Below are 27,480 nucleotides of genomic sequence, written 5' to 3' on the forward strand. Positions count from 1 at the left end.
GTGATTTTCAAATTGAGTTAATATGAAAAGTAGATAAGAAAATGGACCTTGCTTCAAAGAGACTAAATTTTTCATAAATATGAGGGGGGGGGGGACACTATCACAGGAATTAACGAGTTTACGGAATTGAAACAGAAAAAAATACCACCCCCGAGAGTAGATGATTAACTAAGGCGCACTTTCTATCCTCTTATCAAGCAGTGGAGTGGACCTAACAGCAGGCATTAAATCTGTGCACGGGAGTAAGCCCTTTTAAATTAAAAAAAAAAAAAAAAACCTCTGGCCTAAAAATGAATTTTCCAGACTTCTCCAGAATTAGAAAATTAATTTCCTTAATCTTTTCAGTGGAAATTTAAAAAAATCAGAACACTTGTCAGCTACGGAAAATAAATTGAGAATGACATAAAATCATCAATTAAAAGAATTTTCACTTACTATTAATCAAATACATTACAAGATAAAATACAGACAACAAAAAAATTACTTACAAATAATAAATTCTTAGTCTGGCTTTCAAGTATCTTATCTCGTTTGTATCCATCTTATGTTTTTGACTAGTCTTTCTAACTTAAATTTAGTGTAGTTCCAATAAAGAAAAATATTTAGTAAATATATATTGAAAATATATTGCCCAAGAAAAATATTTCGGAATTTAATTATTTAGAAACTAATCGTCGAAATGATGGTAGGTTACAAAATAAAGATGAATAATACATCACTTGTGCACAAGAAGAAAACAAAAATAATTACCTTTCTTTTTGCTGCTTCCATTTTTTTCATCCATTTTACTTGAAAGTTCTAAAATCAAAAACATATATTAATTTTTTATTTATCATTAAAAAACAGCATCTATTTATCATTTAAAATTAAAATGCACTGAGAATCCAGTAAGGTTATTCACATAATTCATAAAACTGACCAGACCACTAAGTTCCATAAGCATCTTTCTTATACTAAAAAATTGACTATAATACTAACTATAAATAGATTTTTCATATAGATTAAGGTGAATTTTCTTTTTTTGAAAAAAGGCATTGAATTTTCAAAACAATTAAATTTCATAAAGATAACTAAAATACTTTTAAATATATTAATATAATCGTTAGACTGTCCTCATGCAATATTCATAAAAACTTTTCACAGAACCACTATTAAAAAGATAAATAATTTACAAAATTTATTTACATATTTTTTTTTTTTAACAGAGTTCTATAATGGCTATATCACACGAGAGAAAGTAAGTGCAACTGTAAGTGTAATCTCTCCAAAAATTGCTCGAAAAATTCTTGTGTGATATAGAAATCACGGTTGCACGAAATATCTGCAACCGGTCAGGCAATTTCTTATGTGAACCAATCAGATCGTTTGCTTTTTACAAATGTAAATAAAAATGGCGGCGTTAGGAAGAGGACGATCGGATGAAATTTTTTTATAGATGAGAGGGAACAGTTTTTTAGTTTAATAATAACATTTCCTTTAAAATGAAAGCATTAAAAATACTTTCGCACTATGAGATGACCATCTCAATGCAGTTGATGTACTACCATAACAGTAGCCTGCACACGATTTTAGTATCGGTGAGTATAGTACACTATTTTTGCGATTAATTTTCCTTCAAAATATTTATTTATTTTAAGCTAATAAAATTAAAACTTATTATAATTTGTTCCGATCAAAGTTGTAATTACTTTAAATAGAAATAATTTCTATTTTAATATATGTAAAGATTTATACTGGCGAAAAGCTTTACTTTGAAATATTCGCCAAGCAACTCGCCAAACTTTGTTACATTACTATAACATAAAATATAATAATGATTATATTTCTTTATTTTTAAATTTTAATCTTTATTTCTGTTGATTGTAAAAGCATGTGTCCGATTATTTGAAAATTTTTTATTATTATAATTATTAGTGAAATAATTATTTTATTCTTCCCTAAGAATTCTTTTAATTTTTGAAAATCTCATTTTAAAACAAGTTAGAAAATGTGTGGTAAATATTTACCTTGTTTCTCACAAAGTTACCCTATTTTCCAGTAATTATTGAAAAGTATTACAAGAAAGGTAGTATATTATATATAAAAAGCAATTATTAAAAAAGCAAATTCCCAATCTCCTTGTCTGTTTCTACATTCATCCCCTCTATTTTTTTTTTTTTTTTTGTATGATGATTTGCATAATATTTTGTTTATAATTATTCAAAGTTAACTAATGATACTTTACTTTTTATTTATACTTCACATTTATCTTTTGATACTTAGCTTTTCTATAATGACAGTAAGTATGTAAGTGTACCTTACTAATTTTTCAATATACTTTTTTTTCCATACATTTTTAAGAGTCTTAGTTTATAAATACAATTTATTTTTCTTGAAACAAATTTCAATCCAAACATAAGAACTACAAAACCAAACATACCTGCCATCTTTCATTAGTGTATAGAATAATCTTAGAACTACGTATAATCAAAATATCTGTCAAACTTAAAATAAGTTTAAAAGGGATACCTAAGGACTTAAATGATTTCAAATTAATGGTATTTAATCTTCCTTATTCTAATAATGTGTTGGTAAAATTTTATCATGAAAGTGATTTCTTTCTTTTATTTCAGATATTTCGTATAATCCTGTAAGGTTTGTCTGATAAAGAAGGAAAGAGATGTAATACTGTTTTTATGGAAGAAATTAAAAAATAAGAAATGAAAATGAATAATGTTCTAAATGTTTCACTTGACAATAAATGTTTTATTTTTTAAATTGATTCTTGTATTATTTAAAATGCAAAACAAAACACGTAAAAGGCTATAACAAAATAATATGATACATAAAAAGTATGTTCTTAATAAAATATTGTTTTTTTCTTAGTTATTAATAAATTTTAATCTATATACTGTATATTGCAATAAATCTGTCCTAAAATAAATCCTATAATTTTTAATTAAATTATCTTATACCAATAATGAATGTTTTAAATTTTACAATAATAAAATATAAGTATGACATTGAAAATCCTCTTATATTTAAAAAGCAATTTTACTAAGAAATTGGAAAAAATAATTTTCATAAAAGTGATATTCCTGATATGCAATGTGTAAATGAATAATATTGATGATCCCTTAATGCAATGTAAATTAATTTGATGAAAATAAAATTCTGAGACATTGTAGTATAGACAAGTCTGACATTATTTATTATGTATTTTTTAGACTCAATTAAAAAAATGGAATTGATTTGATAGATCTAATAGTTTTGATGTCATAAATATTTTATGAGTGAAAGCTAATTCAAAAATTTTATATTTCATACATTGAACCATCATTTCTTCTAAAGAATTATTTCAAAGGACTATGTTTTTGAATTATGCTTAAAAAATAAATTTGAAGAAATGCCTTACTTGATTAGATAGCAATGTCAGTTGCATAAAGTGGTATAAGTCATAAAATTGTCCTTTATACACATGAAACTTTTTATAAATTTTCGAATTGTTAAACTATTAAATCAGACAGCTTGTTTTTATTCTCATTTGATTTAGTGTTTACATCGATAATGATACCGCACTTGCCTAGCTAGCATGTTAGATAGTAAATATATATAAATAATACCGCACACCCTCGGTCCCTACGCAGACTGATCCAAGTGGTCACCCACCCGCACACTGACCGTAGCCAGTGATGCTTGACTTCGGTGATCTGCTGGGAACCGTGTCTTAACGATCAGTTCACTGCGGGACCAATGAATTCTGAAAACGTGAAATAGAAAAATGTGAAAAGCACGTTTTTACATAATATGTGACGAAAATCGACATTCGCTTTCATAAATCTCATTTTCGAAAAGGGAAAATAAGGCACTTTTTAAAAACACTTATTAAGAAAAGCACCTTTAAGGGCCTTTAAAAAATGAAAATCGAAAATAAGCACCTTTAAGCACTTTTTAAAAACGCTACACACCATGTTTTATACTTTAGTCATTCACATCAAGATAAAAAAAATCGTCAAAATTCTAGATAGTATTTAAGTCCATCCCCCTTTCACCCCCTTATCTTTTTAGGGACACAGCATGAAATTCAATGATATCTTAATATCATCTCATATTATGAGGTAGAAATCATAATCCTTTTCATACTATGCTACTTCACTAATGGGGAAATAAAGTTTTCAGAATTTTAATTTGCTGCTGAAAAAAAGACTTAACAGAAATACAAATGTAAAAAATTAAATCAAAATCAATCAATATTCTACAGCGTCTGTGATTTCTTTCTCCTCCCTTTACGAACATCGTTGAGAAACTATGATATAATAGAATCATATGATAAAATTAAATATGAGCCAAAAGTAAAGATAAATAACAAAATATGGTAACCCAATTACATGCAACCGTTCAGGCAATTAAGCAACCCTATCGGCAACTCCGAACGGAGGAATTGCGCTTAGAGTGTCACTTACACTTGCAGTTACACTTACGGTTGCACTTATTTTTCTCTCGTATGATAAAGTCATTAAGGAGAGAAGGAAAAAAAAACATAGAAAAAGGCAGACTTAATTTCCATTATCTACAGATTTTTTCTCATGCCATATTAAGATAATTTTAAAATTTAGTAATATATTTCAATAATAAAAAGCTAAGTTTTAAAATTTTGAGCTTACAAAATTTTCCTTGTCATAATGTATATATGTCACTAAAATTAAGCATCACTAGTGTGAGAATATTACTTCGACAAATATTATAAGTTGTCCGAAAATGAAAACATGCCATATAAAACTCAAAACTTTCACGATAATGCGAAGTACTAAACAATAGTCAGGTATTCCATAGATACAATTATATTTTAATACCCATGATAACATCCGAAGTGAAATTTTCACCCCAGTATATTTCGGTTCATTATTTTTCTTCTAATTTTTAAAAAAATCACTTCAACATGCATTTGATGAGACATTTGAATGGGAAAACTTTTTCTGTAACTATTGAAACTACCATTTTCTTCTATTGCTGCAGAACTAAATGGGAATATTTCCATATCATGATCAGCCCACCAGGGCATCAAATTATCTTTAAATGAGAAATTAAAAAAAAAAAAAAACATGGGAAAAATTTGCCTTGAGCAGGCTACAAGATATACTTAGTTACTCACGGGTTGCTGCCTGGGAGTTGCCAAGACATGGCTATTATTCTGCCACATATCAGTAATAGATATCTCCCCTAATAAATATCCTCAGTTACCATGAAATGAGAGAAGAGTAGATCTACCTAGTAAACAGTTGATCTATTTCTAAAATGTTAGTGAAGTATAGCATTTTTTAATAATATTGATAGCATAAAGACAATATCATAATGTTCTGCAGAAATCAGCATGTTGTCCTACATGAATTTAACAGGTTAAATATCCTATCTTCAATTTCTTTTCAAAAGTTTAATAAAATAATTATATTTTTCTTATTTGAAAACCTCACTCCTTATTTTAGTGAGATGTTAGTGTAAATTGTTAACATGTCTCTGAATTTATGCTAAAAAAAGTACTTGTATCCAGCAAATATTTTTTGTTTATCATATTAACAGGTATGGAAAAATTTAAAAAAAGTATGTTAAGAATCAAAATTATTCGAATACTTCTACGTTGCGAGTAAATATGTAGGATATTTACGTGCGCAGACGATATAACTACTTCCAATTATAATGTCAGTTTCCGTTTGGAAGACGGGAGTCGATTGTATAATATGAAAACTAAGAAATATGGAACACATAAACATATCTTAAAAGATGATATAGTCTGAGATGTGAACAATGAGAAAATCTAAGTATCATTGAAACAAAGACGGAAATTAACATGAGAATCAATCTCAATATTTAAATAAAAACTACATCTTTCGTGATTTAATTATTTTCGCATGTAAGCCTACTTACCACAACTCAAAATTTGTCCAAAATATTTTATAAATAATGAGTTGATGATCCAATTTCAGTCGAAGAATTGACCAGTCTTAAAACTAGAAAATTTCAATAGTTAATAAATATATTAATTTTAATACGATATATATTTTATAAACAAATAAAAACGAATTAATTGCCGGGGTCTTCTACTTTCGCCAATCAGTAATCCGAATCAGTTGCCATTCAAGGAAATGGTAAAAGTAAGATTAAAATTATGTTCGTAAAAGTATTATAATAGCAGTTCCTATGTTTGTGTTTCAACGGTTGAACAAGAAAAAAGCTCCTGAATCAAGAAAAAACGTTTTGAACAGAGTGAATGCAATAAACTGAATAAACCTTTCTAGTATACTCTAACAAAGCTGTCAACTACCAACACGAGCTATGTGCACGTCGTATGCAAGGTATTAACAACAAATGAACAGTTTCTATTTCAATCGCCTGATGTGAATTTGTGTAAGTTTATTATCCTTAATAAAAAAATCGAGTTTTAATAATTTCTTATTCTGATAATTTTTAAAAGTGTTTCAGTTTTAATTGAAATTTAACAGTTATTTTTAATTCAATATTTGTGTATAATGCCAGAGTTCATATTTATTTATAGGAATCAAATTTTTCCCTCATCTTTATTTAAAGCAAGAGATAAAAAGCTATCAGCCATAAATTTTTATTAACTCTTAAGGTTGGAATAGAAATGGAACGAGGTTCGTGTCCCTTTTAGGATCTCTGAAGAAATTTTGTTTTTAACACATAACAGTAAACTTAGACTTGGGAAATTTTTTTCTTTTTTGCTCATTTTAATTGTATTTGTTGTCTATCTCAAGTAAAAATCAGTATCTAAAGAACGTTTGAACTAACTTATTTTATTGATTAGCTGTGTTTTCGTTACTATTTCGTGATAATGACAAGTTTTACCTTAGATCAATCACAAGACTAGTTTTCCAGGTATCAGTTTAAAAAATCGCCTAATTTAGGTAAAAAAAGAAGTGTTAGTATGAATAAGAATTTTATTGAAAAGAAAAATAATAATTTTAACGCATTATAGAAATTTGCAACTTCAGTTTCGATTGTTGACATTTCTTAACTTCAGAACAAAAACAAAAAAAAGGCAATAAGAACAAGAATAAACTTCTACTCAAATAAAAATTTTACTAGGTTATTTTGATGAAAAGTTTTATTGTTTGCATGCATAAGATAAAAAGAAATTTTAATTATATGTAATTTAAAAAATGCCACCAAGGCCAATTTGTTCCAATTTCTAAAGCATCAAAAATTTAGATAAAATTGACCAATTATGTTTTAAAATGTAAGCAAACAATATCTATTATATTTTTAATTCCTATAGAGCAAATGGTGTGGTTAAGGAAAAAATATTTTGAAATTAAAAAAACAAAGGTGTTTTTCTAGTTTATTGTCATTACTTGGTAGACCAAAATGCATTATAAAATAACAAACAAGAGTTTGGTTTTAAATCACTGTGTTTGCATACCAAATATGATCTTAACGTAATGTAAAAAATTTTAAGTTATACTAAGTTGTTTTTACACTAAAGAGTTAAAATTCTTAATATTTCTTTAAAATTATAGTTATATTCTATTTTTTTTAAAGTATTAATTAAATTTTCAGTTAAATATTATTTAAAATATTTTCTTTCATTTACATATTGATTTTTTCCCTTTCCTTTTAAAATATTTAAGTGATGTGCAGAGCCGGATTATACCTTTCGTAGGCCCTAGGCACAGAGCCGTATTATACCTTTTGTAGGCCCGAGGCATAGCGGTTTTTGAGCCCTCCCCACCTTCCCCCACTCCTCCCCTCTTTTCAAAATATATGCTAAAATTTTCTTGCATATTTTTTTTTACATTTTTATTAATATGGATTTTAATGTACAAATTTGTTTATCGAACTTTATCTGCAATACTGACATACTGCCGATATTGCAGTTGATATCGATAATACCATTATGATTAGTTCAATCGATAACTATGTAAACACTTCACGTCAACAATACAACAACAAACCAGCAAAAAAAAAACAGCGAAATTGATAGTGAGATTAATTACCAGAAATATTTATACTACAAATAGCTTCATAGTTTTCATGATACTACTATGATAACTAAGTGAAGGAAATTAACATTGTCAAAAGTAAATCTTTTGAAATTATTTATAAATAAATTTGCAAGGTAGGTTAAATGTTTACTAATAGTAAAAAAATGATTTAATACTATTTTAATAAAATGCTTAGTTTGGAATTCGACAGCATAATACAAGATTTCGTTGAATCCAAAAATCGCAAAAAAGTAATATATTAGATCATAAGATTCTGCAAAATAATTTATTACCGAAAAATATTATATTTTTATTTGTATCTTCATAATTTTGTGCAAAATACACTTGTTGTTTTTAAAGCTAAATTATTTTTGTTAACAAATTTTTTTCTCCCAAGTTTTTCGTAGGCCCTAGGCACGTGCCTAGTGTGCCTATAGGTTAATCCGGCCCTGGTGATGGGACAATAATTACATTTCGCCATAATATGAAACGATATAACGTAATAAATTATTTCTAGACATTCTCTTTTCAACATAAATTAGTTTGTATATGTAAAAAAATTAATATTTGACCTTAATTACTACATTGAATGTGTTAATTAAGTTGTGAATAATAATATTTATACCTATAAATGTAATTTTGTGGCAGTATTTAACTCAGCAGTTTTATCCATGATTAAAACTGTTTTTTTGCCTGGGAAGAAACTTGTCAGCTCTATTGCCAACCTTGTATGAATGTTTGCCCAAGTCTTTTCATGTATATTTGTCTTTAATTTGTTGTATAGATATAACTTTTCTTTCAGATTTTAAAATCCTCATGTGGCTTCATTGAGTTGTAAACTCTCAAGAAAAGATGGCTGCTACAAATCCTTTTGTGGAGGAGATTGACTTTCGTGAAATAAAGCTACAAGGGGTAAATTTTTTTAAAATCATTTGTGTTTGATTTATACTACATATTAGAAATTGAAAAAAAAATTAGTGAGATGATCTTTTTTTTTATTTTATACTTAAATTCTTTTATGTGTACTTTATTTTATACTTTGTTTACTTATTCTGATATTAAATGTTCATCAAGTTATCACTATGCAGTAATCTTACAAATTATTATCATAAGTAATCATATTTAGCTCGATCATGTTTTTCTGTATAGAAATAAAAGGTTTAAAAAGTCAGTAAATATCACATTTATTAAAATAATTTTAATGCTTGCTTTTATGTTAATAATGTGCAGGTTATAATAGTTTATTTGCCTGGTACCACAATTTACTGAGTCAATCTATAGCTCAGTATTCATAGACTCGCTTGGCCATACCTTGTTAGGTGATGATGATGTTCATAAATTCAAATTTGGTTTTGACCATAACACAGCCAGTCAGAGATGATTGTAAAAATTGCTCTTAATTTAATGTATACATAGCAAGATTTTTATATGTTAGTTAAATAAACATTAAAAACAAAAAATTTATGTTAACTTCTTAAAACTCAGAATTTTTAAAAATGTTCATACATTTAAAAATGTAAATAAATGCCTCTGCAACTTTTGATCACATAAATAAATATCTCTCTATATGAAAGATTCATAAGCACAGCCTTTTTGATCAGATTTCAAACTTACATTACGTGTATTGTTGTGTAAAAATTATAACATTAAGAAATTTTAAATTGCGATTTGGTATTGAAAAATGTACAAGGATTATAATGGAATTAAAAAAATTTCACTTTTGATGTTTAGTTTAAGAATTATTAATCAACACAAGCTTTTTTTTTTTTTTTTTTTAAAGAAAACAATTTTTTTTAAAATTTATTATTCAAAAGTTATTTAAATTTTAAGTGTTTATTTGTTTTTTTTTTTTTTTTTTTTTTTTTTTTTGAAAATTTTCTCTTTTTTTTGCTCTATTTTATATTTTATTATGCTATGCAAAAACTATAAGACTTAAGAACTTAAAATTACAATGGATTGTAGAAAAATGTATGGAAAGTACAATGGAGTAAAAAAAAAACAAACAAAAAACATTTGAATATTAGTTAGAGAATTATTAACTGAATAAATGGCATTCAAATCAATAAAAAAAAAAGGCTTAAAAATCAAGACTGGGTTTCACTCTCGCATTTCCTAGAAAATTCATTCTCTATAAAGCTCAATAAAGAATTTAAGCTTCTATTAAAAAATATGAGCTTTCACGACTGCACTACTCAAAACTGGGTCGATCCTTAAATAAAATTAAGTCAAAATGACATGTACTTACAGTATATATTCATATATTTATAATTTTAGTGCGTAAAATATTTTTTGATACTTGTACAAGTCAATTTTGTTCCTATTTCTAAAATAGCAGAAACACTTCATTTTCTGCACAAAGGATCCTTTGTTTGAAATTCATAATTATTAACTAAATTAAAATGAGCATAACCAATGCAGATAAAAACTGCTTAAATACTTAAATGATTTATTTTCAACAGGTCGTTGGAAAAGGCTCCTTCGGAACTGTTCGCAAAGGAAAATGGCGAAATTTAGTTGTTGCTATAAAAATGATAGAAACTGAACAAGAAAAAAAGGCTTTTATTGTTGAGGTAATACTAAGAATACAGTTTTCGATTCTATATAATGTAATGATATAAAAAGATCATGATTCCTAAAAGGAGTTTTCTGATTTTTTAAGGTGCAACAGCTGTCAAGAGTTAATCATCCAAATATTGTTAAGTTGTATGGAGCCTGTACAAAAACTCCAGTAAGTAAATTTAAAAAAAAAAATAATAAGATTCATTTATCTGTCACTTTAAATTGCAGTTTTAATTTAGGATAATTTTTTTTTAAAGGTATGTTTAGTTATGGAGTATGCTGAAGGCGGTTCTTTGTACAATGGTAAGTTTATTTTTTTAACTGATTCTTTCTTACTCATAGAAATTATTATTTACAATCAAATTTAATGTATATTAATAATTTTTATTTAAAAATCATTGTTTATGTTGTTCTTTATCAAGTCTTTTTTAATTAAATCTATTCAACATTGAACATATTTTATGCAAAAAACTAAAATATTAAAGTTCCTCCTAGTTATTTATACTTTTTATTTAAAGATATAGTATTAGTTTTTGTTTTTAACTTTCTGAGCATTTAATTTGAGATTTTCACAATTTATAACCTAGTTGCTTTCTGAAAAAGCAAACTACTTTCTCTCTATGTACCAATTGAAAAAAAATAAGCAGGCAAATTTCTCCAAACCTTAACACTTAGAGAGTTAATCAATATTGAATGAAAAGCACAGTATTATATTTCATGCAACAAAAATTTATGTCGACTTAATCACTTATGTCAGCATATACAAATAAAAATAAATTTTTAATGTTTATGCAATATTTTTAATTAATTAATGAATGGAACAAGAATTCTTATGTCTAAATAAGTATTACCCTATTTGGTTGCTTTTAATTTCGTAGAGGTCAAGTAAAATATTCAGTTAATGTATCTTATTTAATAAAAAAAGAAATAAAAACTACAACTAAAGGAAGAAAAAACTTGATAAACTATATTTAACATTTATTAGAATCATGTTAATGACCAAAAATTGTATATTACATGCAAGGTTACTTACAAGGTTGATAGATCTTTAAATTGATCTTTAAAAATGATTTTTGAATTGTAAGTTAATTTTTACATTAAAAATATTCAATATGTTTTTATTTTAACTTCCAGACCGTGTCAAAACTGGTTAAAAATTTTTATTTGAATAAAAAATAATTTTGCTCTGCAAACTAACTATTAATCCAATAGATATTTAATTTCTCTGAATATTTGTAACATTAATTTTGTTACTGGTGTTAGAATTAACAATAAGAAAAATAAATGTTGATATTAATATTTTTTTGTTTTAAAGAAATGTTATAAAATGATTTTTATATTTGAGTAAATTGATTACATTTTAGTTCTGCACTGTATGAAACAAGTGGTATACACAGCTGCTCATGCTATTAGTTGGCTTCTCCAAACTGCAAATGGTGTTGCATACCTTCATAACATGAAGCCACCTCTTATTCATCGTGACCTTAAACCACCTAAGTAAATAATTTCTTTATAACTAAAGTAAACACTAAATGTTTAGTGTACTTCCTTAAGTGAATGAAAGTTAAATGACACACAAAGCTATGCAATTCAAAAGACTGTTTCTTCATCATTCGATGTTGCTAGGTCTCAATTTCTTTTCTTGTGATAGATGAAACAATCTTCTGAAACTTGTAGGCTTGTGACTTTATTATGGTATATTTTAAGAGGTCTGATAAATATTATGTGTGTTATTCAATAGTTTGCTTTCTTGCAAACTAACATTCTTCATTATTAGATAAAATGGTGTTGCTTGCTCACAATTTCTTTTCTTGTGATAGATGAAACAATCTACTGAAACTTGTAGATTTGTGTTTTTGTCATGATGATAGAAGTCTGATATGTGTCTTTCAATAGTTTCTTTTTTTGCAAACTAACAATTAGTAAAGTATCTTTATTAACATATAAATAAATAGATTAGATTCTTTTAACCCCTTCCTTCTCACTCCGGTGAAAATGACATGGTGAGGTTTCGTCCTCTATTTCTTTCTCCTGTGAAATTTCAGTGCTGGAGTGTTCAGTAGTAATGCACCAATAAGAATAAAACTAATTCATTTCTTTTGCCTGAAAAACATTTTACTTCTCATTTTACTCACCAGATGGCAGTATCAGGATATTTTTAAGGTAATTGTAGGTAGTTAGTTTATTTTAAACTAGATGTCAGTTTATTTTTAACTAGATGTCAAAAAATAGGCACTTTTATGACCGTTTTCTTGAAAATTGACCTTTCATTAGGAGGCTAATATCTGAATTTATAATTTTAGTTTTATAGAGAAGTAATTACATTAGCCTTTATTTAGTAGCCATACATTTTTGGATTTAATATGACTTTTTAACAAGTAAAAAAACTTGTAAATGATTCTATTGTATATCATGGAATATTGAAATGTGCTAGTGTAGTCATAATAAATAAATATATTGCAGATATGAAGTGATATTTTTTTTTGTGTGAAAATTACTCAATGGCTTTTTACTTATTGTCTTTTTTCCAGTCTCTTGTTAATAAATGGCGGAACTGTTTTGAAAATCTGTGATTTTGGTACAGCTTGTGATATACACACAAATATGACTAATAGTAAAGGCAGTGCAGCTTGGATGGCACCTGAAGTCTTTGAGGGTAAAATAATGATTTTTTATATTTAGTTTATCATTTTTATAATATTGAAATTTTAAAGACTTATTGTTTGATGTTTATTTGTAGGCTCTACATATAGTGAGAAATGTGATGTTTTTAGCTGGGCCATTATTTTATGGGAAGTTCTGACTAGAAAAAAACCTTTCCATGATGGTGAAGGTGCTACTGCTTTTGGTATCATGTGGGCTGTACATAATGGTAATTAACTATCCATATGCTGTTGTCTGTTTTTGTTAAATATTGATTTCTAGTTTTAATCAAAACAAAGCATCTAGCAATCTAGCAAAACAAAAGGATCTTTTGCTATATAGTTATTTTAATAGTCCCTCTATTTTGTGTTATTTTATAATTTGTTAAAAACTACTCTGTATTTTTAATGATTTCAGAACAGTCTCTTACGGATGTTCTTTTTTTCCCTCACAATGAAGAATTATGTAGAAATTAATAAAAATGTAAGAATGAAGAATCAGAAATTAGTTCACTTAATAAGAAGTTTACATAAAATGTATTTATGCTAATGAGGCTCACTTGTACTTCATTTATTAAAATTACTTTTTCAATGAAGTACAGTTAAATGCCTATATCATCAATGAAAATTTGAATTACTTTGAGAGAAAATAAGTGATGTTTGGGTTGAATGATTGGGTCTTTGATGTCAAAAACTGTTTTTTTGCATGACGCACCAAAAACCTGTCATTAAGTATCAAAAACTGTTGAAATCTGACAAAAACCTGGGGAGAGTTTCTTTTTTTATTATTGGGGACATTTTAATTGATATTAAATCATGAACAATACTTGTATTATCTACTACTATAATTATGATTTATTTAGCGAAGCATAAAGTTAAATGGGTATAAATCATATGCATAAAATTAAATGGGTATAGTTAAACTATGTTTGTTACCAGTAAATTATTTTACATGAAAGTAATGGAGAATCATAATTTAATGGTTTAACATTATTCTATTCACATTTAGTATCTAATAATACTTATTTATTAGTCTATTTTGAAATATAATATTTTACACATTCATTATTCCTTTGGATGAAACCTTCATTATCAATGAAATGAGAATAAAAAACATACCCTAAAGAATAATTTATGAAAATATTTTCGATCTTGTAATATATTTCTAAAAAATCAATTGCCTTTAATCATAATTTTTTCTTAAAAAAATCACAGTTAGTATGAATTTATAATTTTTTAAAAAAATCTAAAGGTTTAAATTTCAATTAATATAAATCAATGATTTTTTAAAAATAAAAATCAAGTGATTTAAATTGCAATTTTAATCATTATTTGAATCTTAACAACTCTGTTTCAATTTAAAAAAAAAATTAGGCAGCCTCTTTATATAATTATTTGAATGTATTTTATTTTAAATGTTTTTTTTTTTTTTATAAATATTTATATTTTAGGCAAAAGACCACCATTAATAAAAGGATGCCCAAAACCTATCGAGAGTCTTATGACAAGGTAAATAAAAATTATCTCATACTTTTTAATGTTTAATTTTTAAATTTTCTACCAGTTGCCAGTTACACTAACTTAGAGTTAACTAACTGTAACCTGAAGGTGTCCCTGTTAAATTTTATTTATTGATCTCATTTTTATGACACTGTTGTTGTCTATCAACATTGGCTTAAAGTATTAAATCTTCAATACAGCTACCCAGTAGAGAGTAGTGGTTATTATTATTATTTTTTTTTTTAAATTAAGAAGAAATAAATATTAAAAGGAATAATTGTAAAGCTGTTTAACGAGGATTAGTAAATTTTCTAATTCATTTTCTAATGATTTAAATGCTATTTTAATTATAAAAATATTTATTCAACTTTTTTTTATATGGATATTTAATTTATTCTCCCTGCTCTCCTAGTAGTTATATTTTCAATTTTAATTATTAATTTTTAATATTTCCTAATTTTGTGTATGAAAATTTTATTTCAGATGTTGGGACAAAGATGCAGTTACAAGGCCGTCTATGACACAAGTACAAAATGAACTAGCTAAAATATTTCAATTTATGGAAGGAGCTGATAAACCTATCACGTTTTTACCACCACAAGGTAAATATCTCTTATTGTTTTATGTATATGCACTTAATTTAGTGTTAAAATTTATAATCAATTTGTAAAATGTTTCTTTGTTTTAAAAATAATTTTAGAACATAATTGTTTTTCTCTGGTTTGATTCTTCCCTCACTTGCAGGTTAAAATATTTAGTAATATTAAATTAGGAGTACTCAAATTGCAACAAAGATGGGAAATATGACTGAATGCGGCACCTTTCCTTCTACCTAAAAGTTAATTTTAAATTGATATTTTTCCAGACTGGAAACCTTAATAATGTACCTAAGAAATTAACTGTATTAATACTATGTTAATGTGTAGTATGATTCCGATTACTAGTTTTTACCTGCTTCATTTTTTTATGTTTAGCTTCCTAACTATATCTACATGTTATTTTTCCAAACCTTTTAGAGTTTTTTTTCTTCTTTTAAACCTTCTTTATTTAATATATTATTTGAAATTTTGAAGTACACTATAATAGATTCATTTTTTTACACATAAAAATGAAAAGGGAATTTGAAATGTAAGGTTATAGTGGGAAGGAATATTTTAATTATAATGTAAAAATTAAAAGAGTAATGTGTTTCTTTCTCATTTAATTCTAGCCTCGCATACATGCTTCACCCATTCCTTTTTTCTTTTTTTTATGTTCGTTTTAAACTTATGAGTTTTTTCTTGATTTAAACACTTTCAATTTTTAGAAGTACATTCTTTGTCATCATAAAACAAATTCTCTAACTATTCTAACTAGAAATTTTCTAGGCAGATTAATGTTAGAAGGAAAATCTTACGCTATAAGATTAAAAGAGTTATCATATGAATTATATATCAAATTTCATAATTATGCTATGCCTTTCTATTCACTTTCATCGAATCACTCTAAAGGACAGTGGTTTAAAAAATGGGTAATTTTGTAAAGCAGTATATTGGTTTTAAATTTACTTTTGATTTACTTTTAAATTTACTTTTTTTCCCTTCTATTTCTGACATGAATAGATTTAATATTGTAGGATTAACGCATTTATGACAAATTATTTGTGTGTTTTTTCTTTCAATTAAGTAATGCTTTTTTAATTTTTTTTTAAACTTTAATTATATGAATATTTAATTTAGAATTGTTTGCAATTTTATCAAAATGTTTTTAAGCATAATTATTTTTTATATTAAATTATTTTTTCGGCATGCTTTTCAACTACAAAAAAATATTTTGTATTAGCAAACTATAAATTTTTAATTAAAATTTAGAATTTTAATTTTTTTTTGTTTATAATAGTGTTTATAATTTTGCTTTATTTTTCATTAATCTTCCAAATTATATTATAATATCCTCGCTAAGCAGTACTAATAATAAAAACTTAAACCTCCCTAGAAAATAAAAACTTTTTTTCATGCCTGGAAACATTCAGTAAAAATTTTTAAAAAAAGTCGAGACTAACGTTCAAAAGATTAAGTATTTTTAATTAAAATGATAAGAAAAGTAACTAAAACTTTTTTAAAAATTTTGTAAAACTTTCACTTAAAATTTTCATACTTTTACAAAATGTATAGATGGGAAGAACATTTCAAGTTATTTCATTTTTTGCATACCTAAAATTATATTTTAAGTGTTTTCATATTAATCAGAATTATAAATTTTTGTATATCTTAATTCACTAATCTAATTTAATCCATTCAATTTAGAAATTAGTGTTAGCGAAGAATCTACCCCTACCACAAGTTCTGCTCCAAAACCGGAGACTGGCAGTTCTGGTTATAAAACTGTTCTTCCACAAAAACTGGTATTAATGCCTTTTTTTCCCTCAAGAAATCTTTTAAAATTTCTCATCTTATTTAGGCAGAAAGTTTTTTGCTTTATTTTACTTTTAAGTGATTCAAAAGTCTATGAAATTGTTAAAAAGTGATTCAAAAGTCTATGAAATTGAAAAATGTTTCATTTCTTAATCTTTTTAAAAATTTCATTCACTATATCAGCTATAAAACAATGTTTAGTACATTTTCGTTGCCCTGCCCTAAAGCTGCGAAGTTAAACTTCAGTCCATGGTTTCAAGCTTAACCTGCCCATTGTGTACCCTGTCACAGTAAAATTTGAATTATACAGTACAGAACCTCTTATCCGGAAATCAGAATGTCAGAAAACTGGAACGAAATTCGATACATTTTCCAGCCATTTAAAAAAAAAAAAATCATTTTCCTCAAAAGATTTCAGAATTCTTCTTTCTTTTTTAAAAGATGTTTACCATAACTTTAGAAGTAATCATTAGTTTCCTACACTGTCAAAAGAAGTACGAGTTTTTTAAAATTATTCTAAGTATATATATATACAGTGGAAAGTCGCGTATACAGAATCGGCGGGACTTTCCGAAGTCCGGATAATCGATTTTTCCGTATAATAGACCCCCAAGGTAAACAGAGATTAAAATGATCTGAATCTAAGAAGCAGAAATTAAATAACATTATTTTTCTTGCAATAATGTTTTAGTATTAGAATGACATCTAATCAATCAAAAACAAAATATTTAAAAAAAAAATAATTATTGCTATTATAAAAATAAATATAGGAAACTAAAAAAATTTACAGTTATGAAAATATTAATTCCTCTCTCCGCCATTTTGAACTAGAACGTTTCAAGCAAGAAGGGGAAATTCCCGTCATTCATTCATTAAGGTGGGTAGGTGAAGAAGCAAAATTCATTTCCATCTTACTTGTCATTCAAGTTGAAGGGGGGGAAGTGACAAGTTCTTACTTTCTCTCCTGTCATTGGCTATCAATCAAGCATAAAGGCATGGCATGCTGATTGGGTTCTCTTTATTTTTTCTTGTGTGACTAAAGGGGATTCCCCCTCCACTTTAACGTTTGCTGTGTTTACCCTTTTTCACAGTACTTCTTTCCCTAACACTTTATCAAAAAGGTTCCAGGAAATGCCTCTTTTACTAGCCAGCTGCACAGGAAAGAAGGGGGAGGGGACTCAATTGTGCTCTTTTGAAAAAAAATCTCCCCCCCCCCTTTCCTGCATTCCAGAGGAGGAGCGTTACTAACGGTAGGGTCTTGGTAGATCTTCTGTTCTCTTTTCTGTTGATTTATGGGTTTAATGCATAGATCACTAGAAGCTAAGAAAGGAAAAAACCTGTCAAAATACTTTTTTTTTTTTTTTTTTTTTAAGAGAGTGGGGAAGATGAAGAAATGTTTGTTTATTTTGATTGTTAAAAAGTGTCCGGGAAATTGACCCTTCCGGAAAAGGGACGTCCGGATATGGGACGTTACACTGTATATATATTTTTTTAGTTGAGTTTGACAAGAAAAAAACGCCCTTTTGTAACGATTCAGAAAACTGGAAAAATCAGTTATCCGTCATAGCATTGCGTAAAATTTGCATTGTGAAAAAACCTTACAAAATAATAAACACAAAAAAAATTATACGTCATGAAATCGAACATTTTAGTTAAACTTGTAATGCATATTTCTTGCCACAGTTTAACTTGAATTATATTTCAAGATTTGCATTGTGAGAAAACCTTACAAAATAAATACAAAAACTATTATACATTATGAAATCGATTATTTTAGTTTGCTTGTAGTTCATATTTTTATTGTAATTATGTTGGTCATGTTTTTAATTCTCCATGTTTTTGTCTTAATACATGAAATATTTTAACAGTTCTTTTGAGTAATCTTTTCTAAATTAGTCTGTATTATTTTTCAACAAAAGATTTTTATTCAAGCAAAAATGAACTTTATTAATGGAAAGACACATTAAATTGAAAATTTTTTATACAATTCAATCAATTGATTAAACATAAATCACTAAAATACTTCAACGTGTATAATAAACATTTACTTATAGTTAAATTCCCTAAGTGTTAAATCCATAATGTATAATCAATATTATTTTCCTTATAAAATCATAATAACTGTATTATAGTTTAAGTTTTTTATCTTTAGGAGGATATACCTGGATCTCCATTGTCTAGCTTTGTTGATAGTAAATTCTTATGTGTCGAAAATGCTGGAGAGAAGTATGCAAAAGATATGAAGAAGCGGCGATCAGCCGATTTTTCTAATTCAGATATGAAATTGCCTGCTAATTTAGGTTAGTTTTAATTCCCCCCCCCCATAACTTCCTTTAAATGTTAATAAGTTTTCTAGTTTATTATCTTTTATGTTTCCAAAAATTTTCCACATTTCAAAAACTCACAACTGTCTCTATTTGTTATAAAAATTTCTGTGTTATTGACATCGCTACTGTTTTATATTTTGGCCGCAAGCGCTTCTCCTGTAACACTAAAACTATTTGAAATCTAAAGCTCTGCCCAGTTATAGATAAATGTTAAGAGAATATTTTGATATGAAAATATTGTTGATGCAGTCATTAGTTTTTAAATTAAATTCTGTCATGATATTTTTTTTTTTGTGCTGCACAGTTCAGTTTAGCTAAAAGTATTAGCGATAGACATACTTTTTATTTTTTTTCTGTAACCATGTACTCTTCTTAAAGCAAAAAGTGCTCAAAACTGTAAACGTTGCCAAACAATCTAAATCTGTGCAGAGCAATTTATGTCTAAAAGGTGTGAATTGTTTCATTATAATGGCAAATATAAAGTGATATCTTACTATTTATTCTTTTTTTGCAAAATTCATTTGGAAAATAAAATGATTCCTCACTTTAACTTGTGACAGTTGTTTCTTAACTTTTGATGATACCTGCAGGACATCTGAAATTACCTAGAGTCTTGTTGCATATCATAGATAATATAATTCGGCTTTTGGGCTTACATATCTAAAAATGAGCAACAGGTCTTATTTAATTTAAATTTTTAATTACTTTTGGTGTGGTTAAGTTTGAAACTTTTTTGTCATATTTTTTTTGTCTTTTTGACATAAATGAAAAACTGATTACAGAGTAAAATGAAAAACTGTTTACAGAGATTTTTAAAGTTTTGGGCTTACTAAATTTGTTTCCAAGTACCTTACTCTTGAAAATATAAAATTCTTCAGTTGTAATTTTTTTTTCTTCTTTTTTTATTACCAGATATCTGAAAAATGCCACTTTATCGCATTTTATATATATAAACAGACGTGCCAACTCTCCCGCATTTTGCGGGAGTCTCCCGAATTTTGAGTTATTCTCCCGCCCTCCGGAATTGATTTGAAAAACTCCCGAATTTTACTGCGATCGACGGCCAAACTCAAAATTACCTAATTTTTCCGCGAAAGTAAGTTTTTCTTTCAGCTTGAATTCCATCCCCTCTTATCAAACTACCATCTGCCTGAAGCTTAGCTGAACATGCTTTATTTTCCCCCCTCTTCAACGTTACCTCTTAACACTCCTATTTCACCCGCCCCCTTACACTGGGGGCGGGTGAAATCTTCCTCTTCTTTCGTGTGGAGTTGAATGCAATGACGTCACATGTCGTTATCGAGTGACGTCCGTTCAGAAGTGGGGAAACTCGTACTCTCGATAGTTGGAATTGATATTGTATCTTGCTGTTTTTATAGTTTTTAATGCGTATTTTTCCACGATTGGCAACAAGCTCGTAAATTAGCAACGTGATATCAATTATTCGTTTAGTCTTCGTATATTTAAAAAAAAAAAAAATTTTTTTTTTCAAGGATGTCTTAAGTCGAAACGGAAGTATGGATCAATTTCAACAAATCATGTACCAATGACTTTAGCAAGACTTAATAGCGGAGAGCTAAGTCTGCAACTCTTTTTTTCATGCATACAGTAGAGAACCATTTATCTGGTATCCAGATAATCCGGAAAAAAAATTTGCTCGGTTCTCCCGCCATTTTGAACTAAAACGATATGAAAAAAAAGCGGAAACTGGACTAATCCTTGAAGTTGAGTAGAGGAAAATGTGAGGAAGGGAAGAATTTTTTTCCCCGTTTACCCAGAGAAACGTCATTTCTTCCGCGACCTTGAAGATTTTAGATCTTTATTCTCTTTTAGGTCGTTAAACTCAAAGGAGTGGCATGATGATTTCGTTTGCTGTTTGATTTACGAGGGGGTGGGGAAAATGCATTGCACATGCATATCAGTGAACAGAAGATGAAAGAGAAAAATATATTTATCTATTTGACATCGATTAATGAAAATAAAATGTTTTTCTTTTGAAGTGCGGTATCATTCGCAAGTTTTTCTTGATGTGGAATCACACCTACTTTAATTAAAAATCGCGTTTTTATAAAAATAAAAAAAAGGAGAATTGTTTATTAATTTAAGCATACAATTATTTTATGAAGCAGATTGCAGTTTCGTTTTTCTGATTCCACTTTCTTTTTTTTCTTTTTCATGATAAATTTTGCACTCAATAAAATTATTTGTATTACCAAATTTTTTCATTATTTTTTTTTTTTTTTTTTTAAAGTCCGTTGATCTTGCCTTGTTCTAGGTTTTAATATTTATGCTAGTGTCGTTTTTTAACTATCGTTTCGGTTCGATAATTTTCAAGTGTTTTTATTTAGATTAATAGGTTTTCCTTTTATTTTCGCCCCCCCCCCATGAAATATATTGCGTTATTTAATCATTGATTTTGTTTATTAGTTGATTTAGGAATCGTAATTATTTTTTAAACTTGTTTTTCTTGTCTAAACTTGCAAATTTTTTTATTTTTTTAAATTTTATTTTACTACAATTTTTTTCCTTTTTAGATTTAGGAGTGCTTTTCTTTTTTCTCTTACTTTAAAATGTGTTTAAATTTTTTCCTTGTAATTTGGGTTTGATAAAACATCGATTAACGACACTTTTTGGTCGATCCAGGAAACCGGGAAATTAAGACATCCGGGATAGCGATGGTCCCGAGCATCCCGGATAATTGGTTCTTTATTGTACAGACATTAGTATTTTTATACATTAGTATGGTTTTTTAAAATAAAATAGTTATTCAATTTGTTTATTTTTTAGAAGTTTTTGTGCATTTTTATTACAGTGTCAAGGGTTTTTGAATAATGTTTTATTAAGGAAATGGTATTTATTTAAAGAGTATCTACCTAATATAGTTTTGTGTTGCTAAATCTGTGTTTAATTATTTTATTTCCATTTAATATTTTTAAACAATTATTGCTCTATTAGTGTGTAAAATTTCTTGCATTCTTATATTTAATAAATTTTTTACTTAAAATTCCTTAGAAGTGCTAAATGTTGCATACCATGCACCTTTTTTTACCCCTCCTGAAATCTCCTGAATTCTTGTTAGGGAAACTCCTGAATGTTAATTTTGCTAGGTTGGCACGTCTGTATAAATATAAAAATTGTATTTTTTAAGGTTGTATGATCTTCATGCTACTTATGTGATCAAATTAATATATTTTTTAAAATTATTTTTAGGTCATAGGAGATCTGGATCATGTGATTCACCACATCTTAAAGCACCGGAGGTCTTGAGTAGTTTTCCTAAAGATTTAGAATATTTTCAAATTCCAGTTTTAAGTGAAGAAAGTGTAAAAAACAATTGTAAGTGATATCTTTGTCCTTTGAAGTTTAATCACTTGTCATAAATGCTAATTTAAATTAGGGATGTAACGAATATTCGGCCACTATTCGGAATTCGTCCCCTTTTGCTGAATATTCGGTTGGCCAAATATTCGATAAAGGAAAATTATTTTGGAGCAAGTTTTTTGGAGAAATTTTAATAGACTTCGTAGAGAATAATCTAAAATCGTATTTCTTTTTAAATGGTTTTTACACATATTCGTTAAGTTCCTAAAACTTGTTAATTTATGTTCTGAAAGACGCATGGAAAAGCAAAATGGGAAGATTTGAAACTAGATTACTTAATACTGAACCATAAACTTTATAACCTCTGATTTTTTTATTTGATTTTTCTCATTATATTCATGAATTTTACCATTTTTTTAACACTTTGTGTTTTAATAATTGAGAATTTTTTTGTTTTGTTTCATTTTTGTTTGCTTTTCTGTTTTAACTAAAGCAAAGCATGTAACAGAACGTTTCGAATTGACTTTATTCTTTTATTGTCACTTTTTCTTGTATGGTTAAATAGATACTTTGATTCTCAATGTTAAAGTTACATTTCAGAATTAAAAAAAGAAATTTCTGTTTCTCTTTAACTTTTCTTTTTATCAGCATTTTTATTTTGACAGCACCTTTTAAAGAGTGTTTCTAATCATTTAATTTATAGTCACTTTTTTCTTAAAATACAGCAATGTGAAAAAGTTAAATTAAGATTTATAGCGTTAAATTTATAGTTTAAGAAATAAGAACGATTTTTGTTTAAGTTTCTATCTAGCTTTGTCTTCTTCAAAAAAACCTAGGTTTTAATAGAGGTTTTTATTCTGACTCTACAACTAAGAGGGTCTCTATTAGACTTTAATCGTCGCTTTTTTTTAAAATTGCGGTAATTGGAAAACTGTCATGTTTAGCTTTAAAATTTTTTTTTAAAAATTAAGATTAGTTTTTTTTTTCTGTTTTGCTTTTGTGAATCATTATGAAATCTTTGTTTTTTATAGGCATTTTTATGATATCGCTGCATTTTTAAAAGCATTTCTGATATACATTATCTCTTGTAATGTAATATGGATAATTTTTTTTCTCAAACATTTTTTTTAAGCTCTTTCTTTTCGACTTTCCAACTTTAATTTCTTTAAATAGCTATTAGTCAGTTTTTTCCCTCTTAGGTCAGGTGTTAATTGTGTGTATTTTTGTAGGATTGTTACTTACTGTAACTTTTTGTTAAACATAGTTCTTGATAATATGAATAGTTAAAAAAATGTTTTCCTTTTTATGTATATAACATTTTCTGTTCAATTATTTATTTTTAGTTTCTGAGGAGATGATGAATAATATATCATATTCAGGAAATTATTTTTTCTTGTTGGAACCAAAACTTCAAGTAAGATAATAATTTTATTAAGTCCTGCAATTTTTATTAATGTGTGAAAAATGTTTAAATTTTTTAATTTATTTTTATCTTAACAGCCACTTCCACCTGCTCAATGTCCAGAATCTGTAGAAATTTATGAAAAGCATCTAGATCTTGCCCGTGAATTGTTCCGACAACTCAATGAAATTACATTGCTGACTGAAAAAAAGTAAATTAATTATATGAAGAGCTTATTTGAATTGTGGCTTAACCTCATCTATTAGAAAGGGCAATTAGCTTCATTTTCATGTTAATGCAAAACATTGCCATTTTTATTTCATAACTAATACACCTCTAGTTTATCTTAAGGAAGAGCCCCACAAATCAGGTTGCGGGAGGGAGAAAAAAATACACCCAGACTTTAAAACTCTGTTTTTCCAAAAATGAACAAAAGTGATAATGAACCACTATTCAAATAGGGTCTCATATTTTTTCCTTTCTGTTTTAATTTATAATTGCTTTTAATAACTTAAACAATTTACTAGTTTTCTGTTTAATATTTTTATGAATTGTGTTGAATATGTTGATGAATTTCGTGTTTAATTAATTACATGAATTTAATTTTGTAATTACTTTTTTTTTAATAATTTCATGTTCAAAATTTCATTAAATGAACTTGTTCCAAAATTTTACGTATCTTATTTCATATATTCTCTATGTTTAGTAAGGAATAAAAGTGTACCACCCGCCAGAAAAGGAAATCTACCTGTTAATATCACATAATATTTTTCACTCTAAATTTTAAAGTCTTTATGTGTGAGAGTAAAGCACTCAGTTTGTTGAATGCATATGTTGTAGATTCATTCAATTCTAGAAGTTGTTGTATGGATTCCAGTTTAAATATTAATGTCTTAAAAAATCAAATAAAATGCATAAATACTACTTATTCTTTTCATTTCTTTTAAATGTTAATTTGTTGCTTATATTTTAACTTAATTTCTTTTTTTATAAAAGTGTTCAGTAATGTTAAATATGCATTTTAGATAAAATTAAACTTCTTGGTGTGATTTTATATTACTTAACATTTTTTATACTGTATCTTATCCATTTTAAATGACTGTAACTAAATAGATATATAAATAAAGTTGAGAAAAAAAAACTCAAACTGTTATGCTAAGTTTAGAATTGTTTAGGCATAAGACTTTGTGCTAATCCCAAAATCTAAACTATTGATCCTGTCTTATTTTTAATTCCCTACATATTGTAATAAATATATTGTCTATTCATAATTAAAAGGAATAAATCAAACTGATTTTTCCAAAGATTCATTTTATACTTTAATGATTTTGATAAGTGATATATTTCATAGCATTTTAATGTGACTTTTTCTATTTCTAGGAATGATTATGAAGCCCAATTAAAGGAGGGTGATAATTCCAACTCTTATATTGACGAATTTATTCAACTTAAAAAAGAAAATGTAAGCATGAATGTTATTTATATATTTTACTTAAACGATTCACTCTCTATGTCACTCTTAATGTTTCTTATTGTAATGCAGGATAGCCTTTTACAACTGCGACAAAATTTGAAAACTCAGTTAGAAATCATCCGAAGCAAACAAAGGCAGAGAAGTAACAGTTCAGATAAAGCTAATGGAGAGGATTGGGTGTTAGTCTAAGACAGTTTCGTAATTGTATTGCTTATATATATATTATGAATACATATTTTAAGTGATGCACATTCTTAACCGAGCATTTTGGCAGCCTTCTTAGTTGGTTACAGGTGTGTCCTCTTATTACTGTTTAATGGGTGCTTTGTGTTATTTTTATCTGTTAGTGTTAATTAGATTTTACAAAAATTAATGATTTTGGCATCAATAACAATAATTTAAAAAATAATAACTTATCTATGATAATTTTGAAATATCTATTTCCTTATTACATTTTTTATATCGATATTGTGCAAAAGAATAAACGGACCCCCTCGAATAAGTTATAATATAATATTCGAATCTTAATGTTCTAGGACTCAATCTTAATGATTTGAGGAGGTGACTTCAAATAAGCTAATTAATTAGTGCAGACAATGTTTTCAGTTACAAAATTAGACACAAAAACGGGATTTCTCTAAATTAACTTACCATTTTATGAACAAATTCGGATTTCTGACCCCCAAAATATAGGGAGTAGACCTAATCTGGGAATTATGGTCCCCATAGTTTGGTCAGGAGAGCGGTCCAAAGTTTGGACCCTTTAATGTTCTCGCTAAATCTTGACAACTTTTCAAGCAAATTGGACAATTTTTGTACAAGATTACAAAACGCATTTAGCCAAAGATAATTCCATGCAAAAAAAATTTTTTTATTAAGTATTTAATTTTTTATTTAATAATAGTCGAAAAAAATTTTGAATTTCAATGTATGCAGTTTTTTACATAATTTTAAAGAATATATTTTTATATGGCAAAATACAAAATTTGAGCAAAATCAGGCGAATTGTTTCTGTGAAATCAAATTTTAAAAATATAATTTTTTGTAAAGTTTGATTTCTCGGAAACAATTCTACCGATATCACTCAAATTTTGTATTTTGCCTTGTAAAATTACTGTTTTGACTGTGTTTAAATAAAATATTAAAAATTAATAAATATTTACAAAAAAAATTTTTTTATATGAAATTATCTTTGGATAAGTAAATTTTATAATTGTGTGAAAAAATTTTTTTAAAATGCTTAAAAAATTTTGAGATATTGTGAAATATGCAAAGAGTAAAATTATCGTTAAGGGGAACAAACTTTGGACCGCTCTCCTGACTAAACTTTAGGACCATATTTCCCAGATTGCAGCTACCCCCTATATTTTGGCATTCAGAAATCCGAATCCATCTAAAAAAAGTATGTTTATTTACAGAATGTTTTTGTGTCAGATTTCGTAATTTTAAATATCTGCATTGATTAATTAGCATATTTGAAGTCACCCCCTCAAACCATTAAAATTGAGTGCTAGAAAGTGAAGATCTGATCATTAGATCAAAAGCTATTCAGGGTGGTCCATTTATTTTTTAGAACTGTACTGTTAGAAAAAATAAATAATTACTATATAGTTTAATTTACAAATACAAGTTTAAAAAAGCTGTATTTTTGAAAATACTGTTAATTATGAAAAATGAAAATAGTGTTTTTTTTGTTTTTTGTTAATCTTATTTTTTACTTTTTGCTCAACTAATGCATCTTACTATTCAATGTGTTCATTCAAATTTGCTGGATTGAACTATTAGTATCATTTCAGAATATGAATTTCGTTTCAAATACAAATCTCAAAATTTTAACGATTCATGGTTGAAATCGGTGAATCAAGAATACCTGTTCCTCATTGCTA

The 27,480-nt window shown here is 26.9% G+C and overlaps 2 protein-coding genes across 8 annotated transcripts in view; one reads left to right on the plus strand and one right to left on the minus strand.

Annotated features, from left to right (window-relative positions):
• Prp39 (pre-mRNA processing factor 39) overlaps positions 1-6,378 on the minus strand; it is a 26,798-nt gene extending 20,420 nt beyond the window's left edge. Inside the window, exons 1-2 of one of the 3 annotated variants that reach the window (XM_087160301.1) lie at positions 6,265-6,378; positions 751-798 (exon numbers count right to left, since the gene is read on the minus strand). In XM_087160301.1, coding sequence (XP_087016427.1) covers positions 751-784 — 34 coding nt within the window. In that variant the 5' untranslated portion in view covers positions 785-798; positions 6,265-6,378. Of the gene's footprint in view, positions 1-750; positions 799-5,901 lie in introns of all 3 variants that reach the window. The other 2 variants (XM_016066837.5, XM_071182092.2) reach the window with 2 other exon arrangements.
• On the plus strand, positions 6,245-26,062 carry LOC107450902 (mitogen-activated protein kinase kinase kinase 7). Of its 5 annotated transcripts, none has more exons than XM_016066839.4 (17): positions 6,245-6,381; positions 8,779-8,888; positions 10,436-10,546; positions 10,636-10,704; positions 10,793-10,838; positions 11,900-12,032; positions 13,067-13,191; positions 13,276-13,407; positions 14,629-14,686; positions 15,161-15,279; positions 16,963-17,060; positions 19,223-19,370; positions 22,608-22,733; positions 24,062-24,132; positions 24,219-24,331; positions 25,501-25,582; positions 25,664-26,062. In XM_016066839.4, exons 2-17 carry the CDS (start codon positions 8,829-8,831, stop codon positions 25,781-25,783), a joined length of 1,611 nt encoding a protein of 536 aa, XP_015922325.2. In that variant the 5' UTR covers positions 6,245-6,381; positions 8,779-8,828; the 3' UTR covers positions 25,784-26,062. The 5 variants fall into 5 exon arrangements, with proteins under 5 accessions (XP_015922325.2, XP_015922326.2, XP_015922327.2 ...); XM_016066840.4 differs by lacking the exon at positions 6,245-6,381 and adding an exon at positions 6,493-6,629; XM_016066841.4 differs by lacking the exon at positions 6,245-6,381 and adding an exon at positions 6,526-6,681 and having other exon boundaries at positions 25,664-25,963.
• The last annotated feature ends 1,418 nt before the right edge of the window (positions 26,063-27,480 follow it).

Source organism: Parasteatoda tepidariorum, chromosome 3 (genome assembly GCF_982258835.1).
Source record: "Parasteatoda tepidariorum strain Cologne lab strain chromosome 3, Ptep-v5.0, whole genome shotgun sequence".
Classification (NCBI taxonomy): Eukaryota; Metazoa; Arthropoda; class Arachnida; order Araneae; family Theridiidae; genus Parasteatoda; species Parasteatoda tepidariorum.

What these genes read in the sequence shown, in the direction of transcription:
- LOC107450902 (XM_016066839.4), top strand. Translation starts at nt 8,829, where the DNA reads ATGGCTGCTACAAATCCTTTTGTGGAGGAGATTGACTTTCGTGAAATA. An exon ending in GTGAAATAAAGCTACAAGGG is followed by an intron (nt 8,889 to 10,435) that starts GTAAATTTTTTT and finishes TATTTTCAACAG; the next exon opens with GTCGTTGGAAAAGGCTCCTT. An exon ending in CACGTTTTTACCACCACAAG is followed by an intron (nt 15,280 to 16,962) that starts GTAAATATCTCT and finishes CATTCAATTTAG; the next exon opens with AAATTAGTGTTAGCGAAGAA.